The sequence below is a fragment of the Rousettus aegyptiacus genome, unplaced genomic scaffold (assembly GCF_014176215.1).
Source record: "Rousettus aegyptiacus isolate mRouAeg1 unplaced genomic scaffold, mRouAeg1.p scaffold_m13_p_3, whole genome shotgun sequence".
In the NCBI taxonomy this organism is placed as follows: Eukaryota; Metazoa; Chordata; class Mammalia; order Chiroptera; family Pteropodidae; genus Rousettus; species Rousettus aegyptiacus.
In genome coordinates this window covers 50127280-50145982 of record NW_023416306.1, presented here as the reverse complement: position 1 = coordinate 50145982, position 18703 = coordinate 50127280, and the positions used below count along the sequence as shown (strand labels likewise).

At 43.5% G+C, this 18703-nt stretch overlaps 1 protein-coding gene across 2 annotated transcripts; it reads right to left on the bottom strand.

Moving 5' to 3' along the window:
- Positions 1-374: 374 nt before the first annotated feature.
- MLANA (melan-A) lies at positions 375-12531 on the bottom strand. 2 transcript variants are annotated; one of them, XM_016138373.2, is made up of 5 exons: positions 12457-12531; positions 10922-11023; positions 6731-6827; positions 1992-2105; positions 375-710 (listed from the first exon to the last, which is right to left on the bottom strand). In XM_016138373.2, exons 2-5 carry the CDS (start codon positions 10996-10998, stop codon positions 642-644), a joined length of 357 nt encoding a protein of 118 aa, XP_015993859.2. In that variant the 5' UTR covers positions 10999-11023; positions 12457-12531; the 3' UTR covers positions 375-641. The 2 variants fall into 2 exon arrangements, with proteins under 2 accessions (XP_015993859.2, XP_015993858.2); XM_016138372.2 differs by lacking the exons at positions 10922-11023; positions 12457-12531 and adding an exon at positions 6981-7336.
- Positions 12532-18703: the final 6172 nt, after the last annotated feature.

Sequence of the window (18703 nt, the reverse complement as noted above, 5' to 3'; positions counted from 1 at the left end):
TTAACAAAAAATCTTTGTCATTAATTATGTTAGTATCGAGCCCTGAAGTAACATGTAATTAGAACTGCATTATATGTATTACTTAAGATACAGGTTTCTGTGGTATGTTATTGTAGCATCATGGAATTTTGGAGCACAAAAAGACACTATTGACACTTTCCTCCTCACATGAATCTGACTATAATTTGGTAGGTTAATCAGTTCCTGGTCTTAAACTTGGTCTTAAACTCCCCTGTCACAATTATGTTAGAGTACAATTTGGTCAAGAGGTTGCTCTCCAAAAATCAGAATACTAGTGTGTTAGTTCTTAGCCAAATTTTACTTAAAAAATTGAATGGTCCCAACACACACTCTTGAAAACTGTCTCTCAGAAAATAATACAACACTGTAGGTTTAAAACGTTACTACTGGTACAGAATCATGCATTACACGTTTATTGACAAAGTTTTTCCATTTTAATATTTTTCATCATTTTCTCAATTAGTATTGCTGTTTGCCCTACTAAGAATTTAACACTGAGCTTATTATTAGAGGTGATGTACACTACAGCATTTTGAAGCAGATCATTAAATGCCCATATTAAATTTAGGGAAAAATGTGAGGGAAATCACTTCAGCATCTCTCAAGGGCCTTGCTGGCTCTTATGGAGAATAAGGTGGTGGTGACTGTTCTGCAGAGACTTTCTCATAGGCAGGTGGAGCATTGGGAACCTGTAAGAATGACAAAGGGAAAATATGGGCTTGGCAACAGTGCATGTTTCTGGGAGAGTGATTAAGTCAAAATAGCATCATATCTGTACTTTCGCTCTAGACTGAAACTTTTCAGTGCCCACTTCTAATTTCCACTCAATGAGGTAATCATTAAATTTCACAAGTGTGAATGTTGAAACATTGGGATCAAGAGTAAAGAATAATAGGGCTAAGGGGCTTCCCAAATCTCAAAAATTTATCTATACCTGGATTATCCTTGTCAGTAGAAGTCTCAAACCCTAACTAATGAATTCTTGAACCCTGTTTACAGACACTAACATACATTGCATCTTTACCGCATGGATAAATCCTTGCCGTTGTGTCTGAAAGCCATTGCTACAATCAACAGAACACAAATGTGTCAGGCCTTCATTTTAATTCTCACAACAATTTTCATTGTGTTCATATTACAGGTTGGGAAACTGAGGCACAGGGAAGTTAAGTCACTTGCCCAAGGACACACAGTAAATTGTGGAGCTAAGAAGAAACACAGTTATTTGGCTTGGGAGCCAGTGCTCTCAGCCTTTATGATATATGGCATCTGTACCAGCGCTGTCCAATAGAAACAGAGCGCACCTCGTATGTGACTAAAATTTCTAGTAGGCACATTAAAAAAGTAAGCAGGTAAAATTAATAATATATTTTATTAACCTCACATATCAAAGTATTTCAACAAGTAATACAAAAATCATTTGTGAATTATTTATGCTCTTTAACTCATACTAAGTCTTTGAAATCTAGTATGTAGTACAGCACATCTTAATTCAGACCACTGTGTTTCAAGTGCTGAGTAGCCACATGTAGCTGGTAGCTACTCTGTTGGACAGCACAACTCTGCACAAGTAATAACAGGTCCTTTTTTCTCAAATATATCTATGTTCAAGACAAAGACAAATATACTAAAAACATAAGACAAAAGGACATTGTATTCAGAACAAAGTTCTTCCTTTGGATCTTACATGTAGGACTCTCATTATTGACCCTGGAAAATCTGGGAGTGAGGGAACACAATTTAAGAAAATCTCTGTGCTGCTTCGGGTTTTTATCTTTACTATTTATTTTTTATTATGGTCAAATAAATATACGTAACATAAAATTTACTTTTTCAACCATTTTAGGTATACAGTTCAGTAGCATTAAATATATTCACATTGTCCTTGCTTTTTAAATGGAAGTAATTTGATTCATTTGAATTAAAAGTAGCCATACATGAAAACACCAAGATGTAGGATATCAACCTACCACAAATTCACAATTGTTCTCTTGAAAAGGCAGTTTGCTGTCCTGGCGACCAAGCCCGTCACATGAACATCTTCCTATTAAAGTACTTGGAGTACAAGCATGAAGACTTTTGTCCTGAAATGTGAATTCATGAAGGTCAATGAGCAAGAAGAAATAATTGAGTCAATTAAAGAAAAGAGAAAGAAGCTGATATTGTAAGAATGGATTTTAACCTCGTTTCTGCCACTTACTTGCTATGTGTCCTCTCTGAATTCCAGTGTTTGCATTTGTAATAGGAGGGTAATACTACCTACCTCTCGGTGTTTGCGGGAATTAAAGGTGAAGCACCTAGTACAGTGTCTGACACCCAGTAGTCAGAATATTTTTAAAGGGAAGGAGAAAAAGAGTGAATCTAAAAAATGAACCTCGGAGAATGATTGTTAGTGGAGTAGATCAGAGCTAGTGAGACAGGAGCTGGCATCACAGTGAAGACAAGTGTATGACAATTTGACAGCAGGAATACTCTATTTCTGCCTTCTCCATAATGACAGCAAACTATCTTAAACACTATGAATGCATATGCTGTAATAGATGTGCTATGGTTATAGTCCTCAGCTTCCAAGTTAAGTTGCAACAATGATGACAAATCAGTCTAAGGCCAAGTTATGCAAAATAGCCCTGAGTTATTGGTGGTGGAAGTAAAAGCTTAGTGCTTTGCAGAGGTTTTAGGAGGTGATGCTCTCCAGCCCTAGACTGGAATGATAACAGTTTGTACAAGACAGAGACACAAACCGAAGTGTAGACTGCAGGAGCGGTTCACCCTGGTGAGGTGGAGTGTTTCGTCACTGACATTCTTTAAAATTGCTAGCATATGATGATTATAAAAAGCCGACTAGTTTTTAGTCCCTTTTATTACTGTTAAATTCTCTACAATGATTCTCAAACTTTAGCATGCATCGGCGTCACCTGGAAGGCCTGTTTTAACACATTGCTGGGCCCACACCTAGAATTTCTGACACAGTAGGTCTGTGGTAAGACCTACGAATTTGCATTTCTAAGAAGTATCCAGGTGATACTCTGGTCCAGGGTCACACAGAGAACCACTGCTCTACAGAAAACGCACCTTCTTATGCCTGCACCTGGGCAACTTAGCTTAACTCAGATACTTACAAGGACCAGGCAGGTGACGCAAGGGGATCAAGTATGGTCAGGTGTGGGCCATAGGAAAGGAGGGCCCAGAGAGCCCATTTAAAGGGATAACCACTGTATAGCTGCCAGTTTTTCTCAGATCCTTTGATTTGAAAAAAGAATCTAGAAATCGAGATTTTCATATAAAATATTACTTTAAATATTGGTACCTAACTCAGTTTTTAAAAATGCAAACCCAAACATATCCATAAGTCAATCCAGCCAGTGGAGCATTAGCAGCATACTCTCTGTGGTTCTAGCTGAGGGAGGCTAGAACAGAGAGGCTGTGCAGGTCATCAGCGGCTCTTTAGGCTCGTCTGCAGACTGTGACTGATCGTTGAGGCCTATCTACTAGGTTGGAGGAGAAGGGCATGAAGGCAGATTTCCCAGGGAGGAGAAGTGTTTGGAACATCAATTGGATGAGTCCAGACATGGATCGGGCTGATGCTTATACAGTCTGCAGACTGTAAAGAAGTAGTTTTCCTAAACTTGGGCCAGAAATTATTATTGAGCCTACCTCCTGGAAAGATATATGCACAATGACCCTATCTTGACCTGAGGATGCAAGGCAGTTCTGCTTCCCTACCCAACTCCTAGTGATATACCTCAGAAAAGGTGTTTAATGTGTTCCCTTCCTTTACTCAATTATTGCTTTTATTCTTTTTTTTTTTAATCTCTCTCCTGCCATAGGAAGGGAACATGATCCATTCCTTCATTTCACTGCCAGTTCTCTGCATTTGTATTCAAAGTTAAGCGTGAGTGTTAAAATACAGGCGCCTGGGTCTCGCCACCAGAGCTGGTCCCAGAGTTTGCATTTTAGCAGAACCCCAGATGATTGGAGTGCAGAGAGGCCCCTGACCATGCACTGAGAAAAAGAACACCATGAGACATGAGTATAAACTGAACGTTCAGGGAGGACTTGAAAATTTTCCCCAGGAATCAAAAGTATGATGTCTTAAACTTCCAAGTGAAAGGATAAAGTTGGTAAATACAAAAACCAACTTATAGTGATTACAAATAATTTTCCTGCAGAAACACATTGCTCCAAAAAGCCATCTCTCCTTTCAAAAGTTTTCCAGATCTAAGGAGACATGTTAGCCAAGGGAGAAATTTTAGGAGATCTCAATTTCAACCAACTGTGCTACCATTCTGTGGTCAGTGAAAGTGGGAAAGTAAACATTTTAAAGCCTAATAAAAGTTGTAAAAGGTGGAATAACTTAGATACCTGAGTTTGCATTTATTGTCATTATGTTCTGTTTTAAAATGATAATAGAAAAAAAATGAAAATAGAATCAGTGAAAAGAGACAGGTCATTAGATAATTAAATGTAATACGTAATACACTATTTTACATAATTTTGGGTACATTTCTTAGACTGCTGATCCCCAAACTGGGATTTCAGGAAATAGAAAAGTGTCAAAACAAGATTTTAATATTAATTTAAAAAATAAGTGACAGCATTTTTAGACAATAGGGGAACCAGTTTTATCTCATAAAAATTCCAGAAACTGCGAATAACTGATCTCAACCTAGAGGAATGGAGGCATGATAGGTTAAACTTCAAACTTAACAAGTAAGATATTCACCGTGTCTGAGCCCACGATGTGAAGACTCTCCATTATTCTTAAATTGAATGAGTTTAGGATGAGAATGTTGAAGCAGAAAGGGAAAAAAAAAACATTGTCTTTTTGTCCAGTAGCATCAAACTAGGAGTTGTGGACAGTTAGGAAATGGGTACCAACATATAGAGTTTGTAAACTTTTACTCCTTAAAAGGTCATTGTGTTTTTCATACATAAACATAGAATGAATTTAAAAAATATGTAGAAAAATATATTAAATAAAAATGTATATACATGTGTCTAGGTATAGAACAAAGCAAATAAGGCTCAGAGAGGTTAAAATATAAAGTCACCAAGTAGGTCAATAGTAGACAATGAGACCAAATCCTGATGCCATACAATTGGGTAGACTGCCATGTGCCAGGCATATAGATGGGTAAGAAATATTTTCTGTTCCAGTTCATAAATGGGGAAAAGAGAAGGGAGGGAAGAGACAAAAAAAAAAAAGTAACCAATTACAAGGCAATGTCATACCTTATGCTAGCGGTACAGATGGAGTTCTGTGGCAGACTGCAAAGTCCCTTTCAATCTAACCTGTTGTGGATAGCCACAGAGAGGTGTTATATGATTAAGAGTCCCATCCATAACCTCATACCCCAAGGCTTTCCATGGTACTTGGTTTGGATTCTTATTCAGACTTAGCAACTTCTCCTTCTTCCCACTAAATGTCAACACGCTGAAGGACTGCTGGATGGTGGGTATGGCAGCCCCCAAATCTGCCCTGTCTTTCACAGTTTGTATTTCGGACACTGGCAAGATGGGCATTAGGAAAAGGGATAGATGGGACTGCTCAAGCTTCCTGGCAAGGAGGAAAAGAATTTGAAGCTACAGCTCTCACCTTCCCTTTCTCTGCTTCAGTGTTCCAGGCTCCAGCTCCCCAGACAAACCAACTCTCCCCTCTGTCACAGAACCTTTTCCTCTGAATGAAGTGCTTGCTTACTAAGGAATAGGACTTTCCAACATCTTTTGTAAAGATGATTTTTTTCCCCATCATCTATCAACCTCAGAAGCTTTCAGATCTGTAATAATAGGAAAGGAGTGGGGAAGGAGGTATGGAGAAGAGAGAGAAAAAAAGGGAGGGAGAGAAGAAGGATGGAAGGAAAGGAAAGGAAAACATAGAAATGAAAAGAAAGAAGAGAAAGAAAAGAAAAAAGAAAAAGAAAAGAGAGTCTTTGGGTGCTTAAGTGCTAAAATGCTACCTGACTTTGAAGCAAGGTTTCTGAAATCTGTAGTTTTTATAGTTTAGAGACTCAGTTGATGTTTTCTATTTGTGGAAGATCCTGCTGCCCCAAGACTGGACTGTCATTTGTTAGCTTCCTGCTCATATGGGTAAAGAAGAAAAAATCCCATTAAAACCACATTGGCCATCGGAGGAGGATGGAGACTGTTAAAAACCTGGTGCTCCTCTATGCTACTGAGGAGTGAATGGTCTCTGCATTGCACTGATGGCTATGTGACTTTTAGGTTTGCTGGATTGCTTGGTATAACAGAGTTAGAAGAACCTTGAATTCTCAGGCAACCTGAGAGAAAAGGGTTGAAGAGGCAAGGTGAGACGAGCAGGCCACTAAGTGGAGTAACCGAGCCAGTGAGAATCCCCCAAGGGACTGGTAGGACCTTGAGTGTCCCATAAGCTGCTGTTCGCTGTGCAAGAGGACCATGAACATGAACTCTTCCCCTGGGCCCCACAAACTATCAGTTCTCAGTTACAAACACACTCAAGTTTGCTGTGAGTGCAACCAAGGAGGGACCAAGTTCCTGGGTGGAGTTCGATCCTTAGCAGAGGCCAAGAAAGAGTTGCAAGAAGTACAATGTAGAGAAAGACTCATCAGAACCAGAAATCAGAGCTAGAGGTGATCTTGAGAAAGTTGCCCCACTCCTCAGAAATGCAGAGAAATAAGAGGAAGCAAAATCCTGGATCTGGAAGGATACCAGCAGTGGGAACTTTACCAACCTTCAAGCTTCTGTATCCACTTCGTCTTCTACAATACCAGCAGCCGATGAACAGTAAAATTCCGAGGATCACTGTCAAGATGCCAATCCCCGCAGCCCTGGGCCCAACAGATAGACAAATCCATCTTGGTACAGAAGCCTGTTCCATATTGTGATGAAATATTCTCATCTTCACTGGGGCTTTGCCAGCCCAGAGTAGCACCCGCTAGTCCCCAAGTAGTTTCCCATCCCAAGCCACACCAGGTACCCACCAGACCTCCAGCACTTGTATCCAGGGACAGCACCTCCTCTGGGAGCTTCTCAGGTTTGTGCCAACAGGAGCTGTGCTAACTGGCATGCGCTCAAGCACCCAGGTTCCTGGTGCAAGAGGTGCAGTAGCAACTGACCCTTATATAGACAATATATTTACTGAGACTGAATTATCTTTTTATCAGGGCTGATTTAAATCATTTTCCCTATCAGTCAACAAAAAGGAAAAGGTAATTGGCATTGACTTAACATCTATTATAAGCTGGGTGTCATGCTAACCGTTCTATATACATTAACTTATTTAATTCTCATAACAACCTTGTAAGGTAGGTACCACTTATCACCCCCATTTTACAGATGAGGAAGTACATAGGTTAAGTCCCTTGCTGATGATCATACAGAGGCAGCTCAAGACAGAGCCAGGATTTGAACTTGAGTCTCTCTCAGTTGTGTTTGGGCCCTCCGCCCAACACCCCCTTCACTCCTCACCGTCTCCTCTCCATTTGTGCCCTGATTAATATATTCATGTTTCTAGACTCAGCATCATTCTTTCCACCAGTATGATGGCAACCCATCCTGCCTTCCCTCATAGGCAGCCTTGTTGTGGCAATCCTATTTCTTCTAGAAAGAAAAAAGTTCCCAGAGTTGTTTTTTAGTTTTGGGCTTGTTTATTTTTTGATTTGTGTCTTCAGTGTCTAGAAAAGGTCTGGCACATAGGTACTTCAAGAACTATTTTCTGAAGATGAAAAGACGGATGGATGGATGGATGGATGGATGGATGGATGGATGGATGGATGGACAGATGTGTAGATGGCCAAATAAATGAATAACAAATGAACAAATGAAGTATGGATGATTACAAATTCATATCTCTCCCTCATACTACCAGTCTTTCTCCAAAATGAAGGAGTCATTTGATGTCTTCTTTAAAATAACTATTTACAAATATGTGGGTTTGTGGCAAAAAGTTATTTTAACCTCTTACAGGTCATTGACATTAGTGAGAATAAGGGAATCTTTCCACAGTGCAGGTTTTGGTTGAGATGAAGAGAAGGTAATGAAGACAGAGCTTAAAAACTAGCCATTGAGGTCTTAAAGCTGGCACATTCTGCCTGTGACTGGAAGTATGTCTTGTGGGGTTTAGAAGTTTAGAAGTTTAGAAGTTTCTGACACTGTAACTATCACATAGAGAGGCAAAGTCCAGCCCAGCTAGTAGGATACGTGTCCCATACTTATGCTTAGCTAGGCAAGCATCTGTCTGGTCTCTACTTGCTCCCGGAATCCAGTGCAGGTCACCCAGAACTGGACTGGACATGAGTGACCTAGAAGAGGCATCTCAGAATGAAGCTAGGGGTAGATCCTGGGGAGGCTGAGGCTAGAGATCTGACCTCTCCAGCCAGCCTGACTGCCAAGTCAGAGAGTCCAGCTGACATTTGGAATCAGGCAAGCTGTAGATATTGTGTAAGTACCTCCCGGATGGTCGGGAATGGATTACTAAAAGAAATAGCATGGGGGTTATCCCTGGGGAGAAGTGTCTGAGCTCAACCTGGAACAAAGCTGTAGCATCACTGAGAAGGGGAGGATCCTCAGCAGCAGGATGCAGTCTGGGAGTCTAAGCCAACCTTTTGGATCCCGTGTACAGTGGCCCATGTTTCCAGGGCCTGGGGCTCTGCTTTCACTGCGTAATGTTGTCAATTAGCTAACATCTGCCTGATTTTCCACTTCATAGTATAAACAACATCAACAAAGAGGAGAGTACTAAGTCTTTTATCTGTGACTTACTAAAGAAAGGCTCTGCAGAGTTGGGTGATTTATAAGAGATTGAGCAGCTGAAGGCAGAGCAAGGTCTAACTGAAGCGTCTCCTGGAGAGACCTTTGCCAGTACCACCTCCTGGACCACCTCCATCTCAAGGCCACTGAGGCACCAAGCCTATCCTGTTCATCTCCAAAAAGGAAAGAGTAAAATGGGATGCCAGTACTGAATAAAACGCTGACCTAATTATGCAGTCCAGTCCACCCACTTTTTGATCATGAAGCTGAAACCTACCACGGTTCATCAGTATCACCAACACCTTAGCAGCTGCTCTAGCACTCATTTAGCGCCAGTTTGTGCCAAAGCCCCCCATATATAGGCTTTTATTCCATCCTCATGACAATCCTCTGAGGGAGGCATGATGTTCATTTCACAGCTGACATCACAAGACTTTAGGCTGTTAAAATGCCTAAGGTTGCACAATAGGCAAGCGGCAGAACCAGCTTTCACAGCGACTGGCCTGAGATACCCAGCAAGCGAGTGCTAGAATTTGGGTTAGACCCAGGTCTTGCATCTCCTGGGCTAGTGCTTTCCCTGTTGTATCACCCTTTCTTGTAATGAGGCTGTCACAAGGAGCATTCAGTGGCTTCTCATGACTGAAGGCAGCTGATTGAATTCCCAGCATGCCCGCGCTCTGATTTTACCCACCAGATCTGCGGTTATCCTCTTGGATATCTTGACACAGATAGAGCTCTGTTCCACCTCTTTACGCACAGTCACGTTGCACTCACACACACTGACTGACTGACTGAGAGTGGAAAACACCAGGATATGCTAGACGCACCAAAAGAACCCACTACCAACCTGGGCTGGGGGCCTCAAAGTGTCACCCGAATGCCTCCTGCAGTGGAGTCACCTGAGATGCATATTAAAGTGCAGATACAGGGCCTCCGCTCCTAGTCCTACTGCATCAGCTTCTTGGGTGGCAGTGCCTAGGAAACTGTGTCTCTTCAAGCTCCATGGGTGACTTGTGCCCCTTCAACTGAGAACTCCTCTCTAGTGAGGTTTCACAGCAATGGTCTGTTGAGTCTTCATGCAGAAGCTGAAATAATATCCTCCCCAGTACCATGTGCAATGTACCCCTGACAGAGTATACCTTTGCTGTTAGAACACGTTTTCAGAAGATCTGCCCACCTCCACCCCCGAATGACCATGCAGGGATTTAGAGAATCCCACAGGACCTTCTGAGGAAATACTCCCAGTCTGAATGCTTCCTCGGTGCCTCTGATGGGTTCTACCACTTGCTTCACCCTGCTAGTCCAGTCTGGTAAAGATTTTCAACCATTCTTTCCTAAGAGAGAGTAGGTTTGCAGGAAGATTTCAACAGACCACTCAAGATATGGTCCAAATAAAAACCTGGTTCCTTGTTTGTTTGTTAGATCCCCACTCAGGGGGTGGCGCCCCCCGCCTTGATGCCCGTGCCCACTCTAGTACCTGCAGATCATGTCCCTGCGGCCCATGTTCCCATTACAGCACTTACTCTTGCCAAAATTATTCTCATGCCTAACTCTTCCACTAGATAGAGATTTTTTTTTTCAGAGACAAGAATAGCATCTTGGGCAGGTCATACAATGCTTACTTAGCATTTAGAAATTCTTAATCATATAAATACTTATTTTTAATTGATTCATAACACAAAAAATGCCTTTCCTTAGGATAGGGTTATGATGCAAAGGTTCTGACCACCATCTTCACCCTGGAGTCAGTCTGCAGGTGGAGCCTCACACACCTGGCCTTCATGCCCACTCGCTCTTTGGCAACTGACCTTTGTTCTGTCTGCAGACCACCTCCAGGAGCCTGAGGTGAGACAGAACATGGCTTAAAGAAAGAGATAATTTGCTCCCAGACATGTTTTTCAGCCTGGGAACTTACAGCAAAGCACGAACAGCCAAGAATGCAGGTAAAAATGGCCAGATTCAACTTTTGATCATTCCTATCTCCTTGCCTATTCAGCCTCAGAGAAGCTTTTGTGAGCTCCTTCTGGAACCACAAAGTCTTCTTGCTTCATTGTCATGGTTTTTACCCTTTGGAGAAATGAACACTAGAGAGATTTACGAACAGCCTTGTGCTGGTGGGAGTCAGAGGCTATGTCAACAAGCAGCAACCACACCGGGTCCATTTGGAACTTACTCTTCAGCTGTGAGGTATGCATGGCTGTGTCCTCTCTTGTGGTACCCATAGACAAAGTTGGCCTCTTCACTTGGCATCTCGTGGGATCAGGTGACAGAACACCTAACAGCAGAGGTACACAGGTATCATTTAATACATCCAGAGAGTCCTTGCTCATCAGCTCATAAAGACTCACAGAGACATTCCCTCTAGGTGACCATTAACAATGGTTGGGACCTCTGGGTTTTCTTTGTGCTCCTTTCATTGCTATTGGGTGGAAATTGCTCAGGTTTCTAACTCCTTTCACCAACTGAAAAATTAAGTTCAAAGAAGAAACTACAAACAAAAGCAAAACTTTCAAACTGAGTTATTATTTGAGTGAAAAATGTTCTTTGTTTCCCTTTGATTTGACTCTATAACATAAACTGTAGAAAAACAACTAAAAAGCATTTTTAATAGTCTTTATTTTCCCTGATCCAAGACTGTGGTTAATAAAAGAAAAGGAGTATGTCTCTCCAGAGGTTTTAGATAGCAATCCTTGGACGCCATGTGTGTGTGGCTGAGCACAGCATCCCCAAGCCCACTTTCCAACAAAGGAAACTGTCTCATACAGGTGCCTGGTCTGGTCCACACTCACCCCACCTGAAACAAGCTGAAGACGCCCACACCCTGACTTTCTTAACAATTTTTTGGCCCTTCAACTGAAACCCATTTCTGCAATTTCCCTTGTCCAAGTCTCATGACTGGGGTTTTAAAAATTACTTATATTTATATTTATTTATATTATTAAACTATATTAAACTATAATACAAATAGATGAACAAAAACTCATGGACTGCAGTGGTCGTAATAAAGTGTGCTTATTAAAAACCAACAGTGGTTTTCCCTTCTCTCCTTGCTATTATGTACTTTTCTTCCCTTTCTCATGAATTTCAAAGGCCTGATCCCCATAGAGTTATATAAATGAGCCTGTTTAAAACAGCAGGAGAAAAGTGGGGGAGCAGAGTGGGGAATTTACATGAACCCTTTCTATTGGGGCAATTTCATGTGTAATTTGCCCTTGCCAGTAGCAAAAAAGAAATTAAATTTAAACTCACTGATCAGCTCAGGTGAATAACATAGGGGTGAACCCCGTGTTCAATATTACAGACACAAAACTCAATTAATTCTGTGTTAAATTGTTTTTATAAGTCTATACCTCCAGCTCAGAGCTTTGGCAAACAGCGTAGGGACAGCAAATGCCCCTGACCCCACCCAAACCAAGAGAAGCGGTCCTTCAAGTGACAGGAGAATGGTGCTGTTCTCAAGTGGCTCACAGCCTGAGCCATCGCTTTTCCTGGTTTTCTGCTCTGCTTCTCGGCAGCGTAGAGAGAGGATCTAGAAGGAGACTTTGTGAGCCTTCAGAAGCTAGAGAATTACAGACATTGAGGAGAAATTCCGCGGACAGCCAAGTATCAGGGAGGCAATGAGGGAGGCCGAAGGAGTCACCCAAACCTCCCAAAACCTGTTCCAAAAGAACAGGACCACAACCAAGCGTGAGAAGGCAGTGCTCTTACCTTCCTGGGTGAGATCGTCCTCCGTCTGCAGCTGGCCCTGTGTGTGAAGATTGCTTCCCTGGCTCTCAATCTCCCCCTCACCCCCCGCCATTGGTCTTGAGTCCCATGTTAGTCACGAGTTTGGATTTCTGGTGGGATCATCTGTGATTGCTTAATTGGCATGAAAGAAACCAACTTCATTCTTCCCCTCAAAAAGTCCCCTGAAAAAGTATGGGCTGGTTTCCCCAATCCAGTATTTCATCCTAGGAAAGCCATTTATTTTAACTGTTGGTCCCTCCTCCATTGGGTTACCAGATAAAATAAAGAAAATTCAGTTATGTTCGAATTTCAGAAAAACAATGAATAATGTTTTAGTATAACTGTGTGCCGTGCAATATTTTTTAGTATAAGTATGTCCCATTTATTGCATGGGACATATTTTTACTAAAAAGAAATTATTTGTTGCTTATCTGAAATTCAGAAATAACTGGGCACCTTACACCTTTCCTCATCCCTCCCTCAGGGTTGAAGGGTCAGATTTGGAGATCATCTAGGCTCACCCACTCCTGATCAAGAAGAGGAAATAGAAGATTCCTGATTTCTTTGTGATGTCCTGAGAGATAACTATCTGCTGGGGAGAGTGGGTTTTGTGCTTTGCAAGGGGCAGACAAAATTTTCTCTTTGATGGTTCTAACTGAACCAGGACTGATTTGATCTGACACTGTAATCCACCCTGATTGTCAAATGTGTATAGCCCAGAAGCATTTCAGTGGCACAGGACAGTTGCCTTTGCTCGCCAGCTCTCTGCATCCATTGTGGATGGGGAGGGGGGCAGGGGGCAGACAAAAAACAGAATTAAGGGATGTGAGCGTTCTTATCCACTGAGGACTTAGGTTAAATGGCCACTAAGTTCCCCTTCCCCATAACTTCTCGGGGGCCCTCTCCTTCCTAATCCTGTGGCTTTCTAGTTTCCATTTAGTACTGTCCTGTATGAGGACATTACCAACCTACTGGATACTGGATAATCGTCACTGGAAATGGCAAAGGAGAGACAAACAAGGGGTGGGGAGGGGTTAAGCCTTATTAGTCAAGACACAGAAATCCTTTCTGAAAAGCAGGGGAAATGTAAACAGATCTAAATGAGGAAAAGGAGTCAGCCATATGAAGATAGAGGAAGAGCATTTCAGACAGAGAGAAGAACCAGTGCAAAGGCCCTGAGACAGAACTGAGGCTGATTCAGGAGATTTTGTTAAAAAGTTATTAAGATACAAGCCCTTGATGTCCATGGATTTGAGGAGAGCAACTTCAACCTGAACCTTGGGGTTATGCTTAGTAACTCCCTGAAAGGCCTCATGGCGGATATCCGTCTAAAAGGAGGACAAAGTTCTGAGCCAAGAAGCTAAAGATTTGTGCTAAGCTGGACTCTACAACTAACCTGGGCCCCTGGATGATTGGCAGCAAGACCAGATGGAAGGGAGGTACTGACCTGGAAGTTCCCAGGTGTGGCTAAAGTCTCCTTGTGATGGCTGCTAATTTAGGGGCCTTGAGGATGCCTGGGCATTGTTCCAGGATGGAGACTGCAAGGGAGCTGGCATCATCCCCTCCCTCAGATGGGATTTCAGGACAAGATCCAGCACCCTGGGGACCCTAAGACTTGTCCAGGGAGGTATCCTCAAGCTCCTCTGCTTTTTTGGAGCGCAGCAAGGGAATCCTGATCAGATCTTACAAAGTCATCTCTTTGGGTTTTTGAGTGGTTTGCAGCTTCTGAGGTGCTCAGTCATGTCAGGGTGCAGTGCCCAGGATGAACTGCGATGGCTTCTTCAAATAAGAGATCCCAGGTAACCTCAGCTGAAAATCCAACCACATCCTGTTTCCTGGAAGTGCCCCCCAGAAATTCCCTCTAACTAGGCTTCTAGTCACTGTTCTTGGACTGGGTTAGGCCTCAGTCTCTACCCCAGAGCCAGCCCAGGCCCGACCTGTGCCCACCCTCTCTCTATACTTCCTAGTGACTGCTGACAGTGTGACCCCCACCCCACCACCCACCCCTGGGCTAACGGCAGGAGCTCTAGAGTCCAAACTTCCTGCACTCCATCTGTGTGACTTTGGACAAATCATAAACCTCTTGGGGCCTCATTGCCTGTATCTAAAAAAGTAGGACTGATAAAAGTATCTAGTTCCCAGGTTACTTGTGAAAATTAAGAGAGATAATACTTACCACATGCTTGCCACAGTATCTGGCACAGAATAAGTTTAGCAACATAGTGCGAGCTGTTACTACGAGGCCACCTGACTCATTACCACTTTGGACCAGCTCCAACCTGCCTTGAGTTTGGATGAGGCGCTGCCACTTTCCCCTGTCCCAGCCCTAGGGTTAGAGCTTGAGTCAACTTACTCCTTGCTGACCCCTGCATGGTTCTCTGCTGCCACCTGGTGGGCCTGGCCTTGAACCACAGGCCCACCCGATGAAGCGTTTTAAGGGATGGATTGCAGAGATGTCTCTTTGATCTTTTAAAATTCCTCCCACTCACAGTGCTCAGGGGCCAGGATCCTCTTCACTCATCCTCCTTGGGGCTTAGAACCTTCTTCAGTGCTAGTCACTGTTCTTGCACTGACGTAGCCTCTGACTCCACCCCAGAGCCGCCCGGGCCAGGCCCTATCTGCCCTCACTGTCCACACTTCCTAGTGACTTCCTTTCTTCTCTGGCAGTGTAGTGGCCCCTCATTCCCCTCACATCCCTACTTCCCTCCTCCCCCAGGCTAACAGTAGGAGCTCTAGAGTCCAAACTACCTTCGCCTTGCCTTTCAATCTGCATGACTTTGGCCCAACGGAAAACGCTAGAATGGTATAAAACACATTGCCGTAAATGGAGTTGATGCTGCTACCTTACTGTTGGAGAAGCTGAACAAACAGCACTGGCTTTTCAGAGGTCAGGGAGGACAAGTAGGCATATCTGTAGCCGGTGAGGCAGACCGTAGACAGCACTCCCTACAGCCAGTGGGGTCCTGGACCCAGATGGAATGGCCTTAAAGCACAGCTTCTATTACACCTGTGTGACCTTGGGCAAGATACTTAACCTCTCTGAGCCCCAAGCCTAGCCTAAAAAATGAGAATACATGTTGATTACAACATTTCTGTGAGAATTAAATAAGAAATAATATGTAAAATCATCAAGCGTGGTGCCTGGCAAGTTACCGAAGCTTGAGAAAAGCTGATGCCTCTGGGAATCTCCTGTGAACGTGCCAACAGCCCTGAGAGGCAGGATGGCTGGGCAAGCCTATGATCTCAGGTCAGCTGTGGCCCGATAGCTGCTAAGTGCTAATCAGCTAACAAACTACTGCCTGTGGAGTAAAGGGAGGAGAGACCCGGAAGTTCCGAAGGTGCAGGGGCAGTGGTGAGGTAGAGACAGAACATACTGTCTCCACCAGGACCTAACAGGGAAGAGCAGCAGCCTGGGGACAACAGGAGACCCTCACCTCCCTCAGACACCGAACAGCAAGAGTCAGCTTCTGCTGGCCTCAGGCTGGACTCCCAAAAAGGAGTCGGGAGGACTCTGCCAGTTCCCACTCCAGTGGGAAAGTTGTTCCAGGAGAACTGGTGTCAACCTCCACAAGGGCACAGAAGTTATTCAAGTGTGAGAACAACAGCCCAGGTCCCAAGGCTGTTCCAGCAGGCAGAGAAGAGCACCAATAAAGCAGAAATGGTCACTTCTGACCGGTCGCTCTTAAGAAGGATAGGATTGCAGAACTGGATTAGAATGACTTTTGGGGTGGAAAATATTGAGGGGTCAACTGCAATGTCCACTACAATGTCAGATAATGCTAGAGCCACCCCCAATTCCTGCCCAGGGCACAGAGGGAGTGTTGGCTCTTACTGGAGGCAGGAGGTAGAGGAGAGGTTTCTCAGAGGAAGAAGAGTTCCATCTGAGTCCAGAAAGGTAAGCAGGGGTTCACCAGGCCTGAGATGGGAGGAGGGCATTCCACACAGAGGATACGTAGGTGTTCACTAGTCACAACTTGGGGTGAGAGTGGGAAGGGGACATCCAGTTGGAGGGAGAGCTCAGGGGCATGGAGCGGCCTGGCAAGTTTGGAACACAGCAAGTAATTCCATCAGCTTGAGCTCAAAGTAGCAGAAAGAAAGGCAGGGGGCCTGAATCTCAAAGCACGTGGAACACCATGCTGAGGCTTTTAGACTTTGTAGGCTGTGTCGAATCACGGAAAGGTTTTAAGCAGGGAAAAAAATTGCAGCTGACCAGACTTGAGATCAATTTGCTTTCCAGGGTCATGAATACATCTTCCTCCCAGGTGGCTGTGAGGGTTACATGCGTTATTGTGTGTGAAAAGATTTTGTAAACTGTAAGTCACATTGCCGTGAGATCTAAAAGTAGGAGCAGCCTGTCCTTAAGTGGCAGAGTGTTGGACTGGTGACATGCAGGGACGAATGGGAGAAAGCCTGGGCTCTAGATTCTGATTCAGATGCTGGCTCCAGCAGAGACTGGTTGTGTGTCCTAAGGTACACAAGACTTTCAGCCTTAGTCTCTTCATCACGGAAAGGGAGCACGGCATCTGTCTTTCAGGGTGGCTGTTAGGTGAGGGTTCATGTGCCTGGCAAGGAGCAAATTCTTGTACTAGGGTTCTTTGGTTGCTAGGAACAGAAACTCAACTCTGGCTACTTAAGGATATAAAGAAATTAATGGTAGATTATGAAGGTGTCCCACAGAACTTAAAAAAAAAAAAATCCTGAGCAAACCATGCCATAAGACAGAATAGAGTTAAGCAGTTCTGCGGATACAGGTAGAAGGAATTAATGAATGATCCTTCAGCTTGTTGCCATCAGAAAGAAATCAGTTCTAACCATGTTCATCCTTGTTTGTGTACAAAGAATTAGATTCCGTGGAGAAACTTGTTTGGGTGGTTTGTGTCTTTTGCCAACTTTTTGCCCAGGTACAGAGTGGTTTGACAGGGTAGGGAGGGTAGATGTTTGATGCCCCATTAAGGCTGATAAAACAGAGAAGGAGAAATTTTCAGAAACAATCTGGATTGTTGTTACAAAATAAGGAAGGGAGGCAAGAGAGACAAAGACAGAGCTACCCTCTGCAACATTCAGCAAATGGTGGCCAGTGCAGTTATATAGGGATCATTAAGCTAGGATTTATTCCTAAGAAGTCTCCTTAGTCTTTGCTGTTTTCTAATAGGCACCGTGAGAGGAAATCCTACAGGTGACTATGGCCGCCAGGTACTCCCAGTTTTTACTCTTATCCTACCACTTACTTCATGGAGTTGACGTATCTGTTCATCTCAAATGTATCCACGGGTTCTTGAGCTCCTGGGGGTAGGGTTTATGTATCTGTGTCCATTGTCTGGCACAGAGCCTGGCACATGGTAGAACCTCAGCGAACTGAACCTTTGCTCAGACCTAATTTCTAATGAGGTTTTTCAGAAATAGCACCATCAAACAAAACAAGATGATATTTCAACACTAAGGATACTTGTTGCTTCAGCATAGTTTTCTCTTTTCAATTTTGAAAGAAATCTTCTTTTCCCTAGTCAACTACCATCACTCGAAGCCTGACATCTTTCTTGACAAGTTTTGCTTGGAAGACTGGGTAGGGGTTTAATGATGGGAAAGGGCTTGAGTCACTATTCACAGCTGCCAAGCAAAGTGTTCAAAGGGGAGAAGGGCTATGGAGTGCAGCCCTAAGGGTTCCCTGGGTCCCAGCACCCCCGGGAGAGAAAGCCATGATCTCCAAGCCTCTCTCTGCTCCTTTAGCATCAAAGAGCTAAAGGGGTTAGAAATGGTTTTGTAAGTAATAACCACTTTATGTATTAGGCTGCCATCTTCCCCTATGTCTCTGGAGGCACTTTTTTTCAGTCTTCACTCCATGGACACACAATTTTCAATCTTATGAAAAATTCTGGCTTCTAAGGGCTGACATTTTGAAGTTCCCATAGATTTTCGTATTATGAGTGCATAACCTTTTATAACTGAGGCTTTTGACTCTACTGCAGAAAGAGGCATTTGGCTCTCCCATAAGCCCTGCCCAGTTCCGCTTCCTGCTTGTTCCCCAAATGCTCGGAAATAGCCCCCAGACCTTAAACAGATGAAAACACCTGTTTTTATGCAAAATGAATGTTTTCTGTGCATGCAGGCAGAAAGAACAAACTCAATGGGGAGTTAAGCGATTTCATCCATCTGGGGCGAGACCTTGTGATTTCAAGAGTAATGTTTGGGAAAAGGCAAAGAGGTGAAATTGCCCCAAGTCAGAGTTATG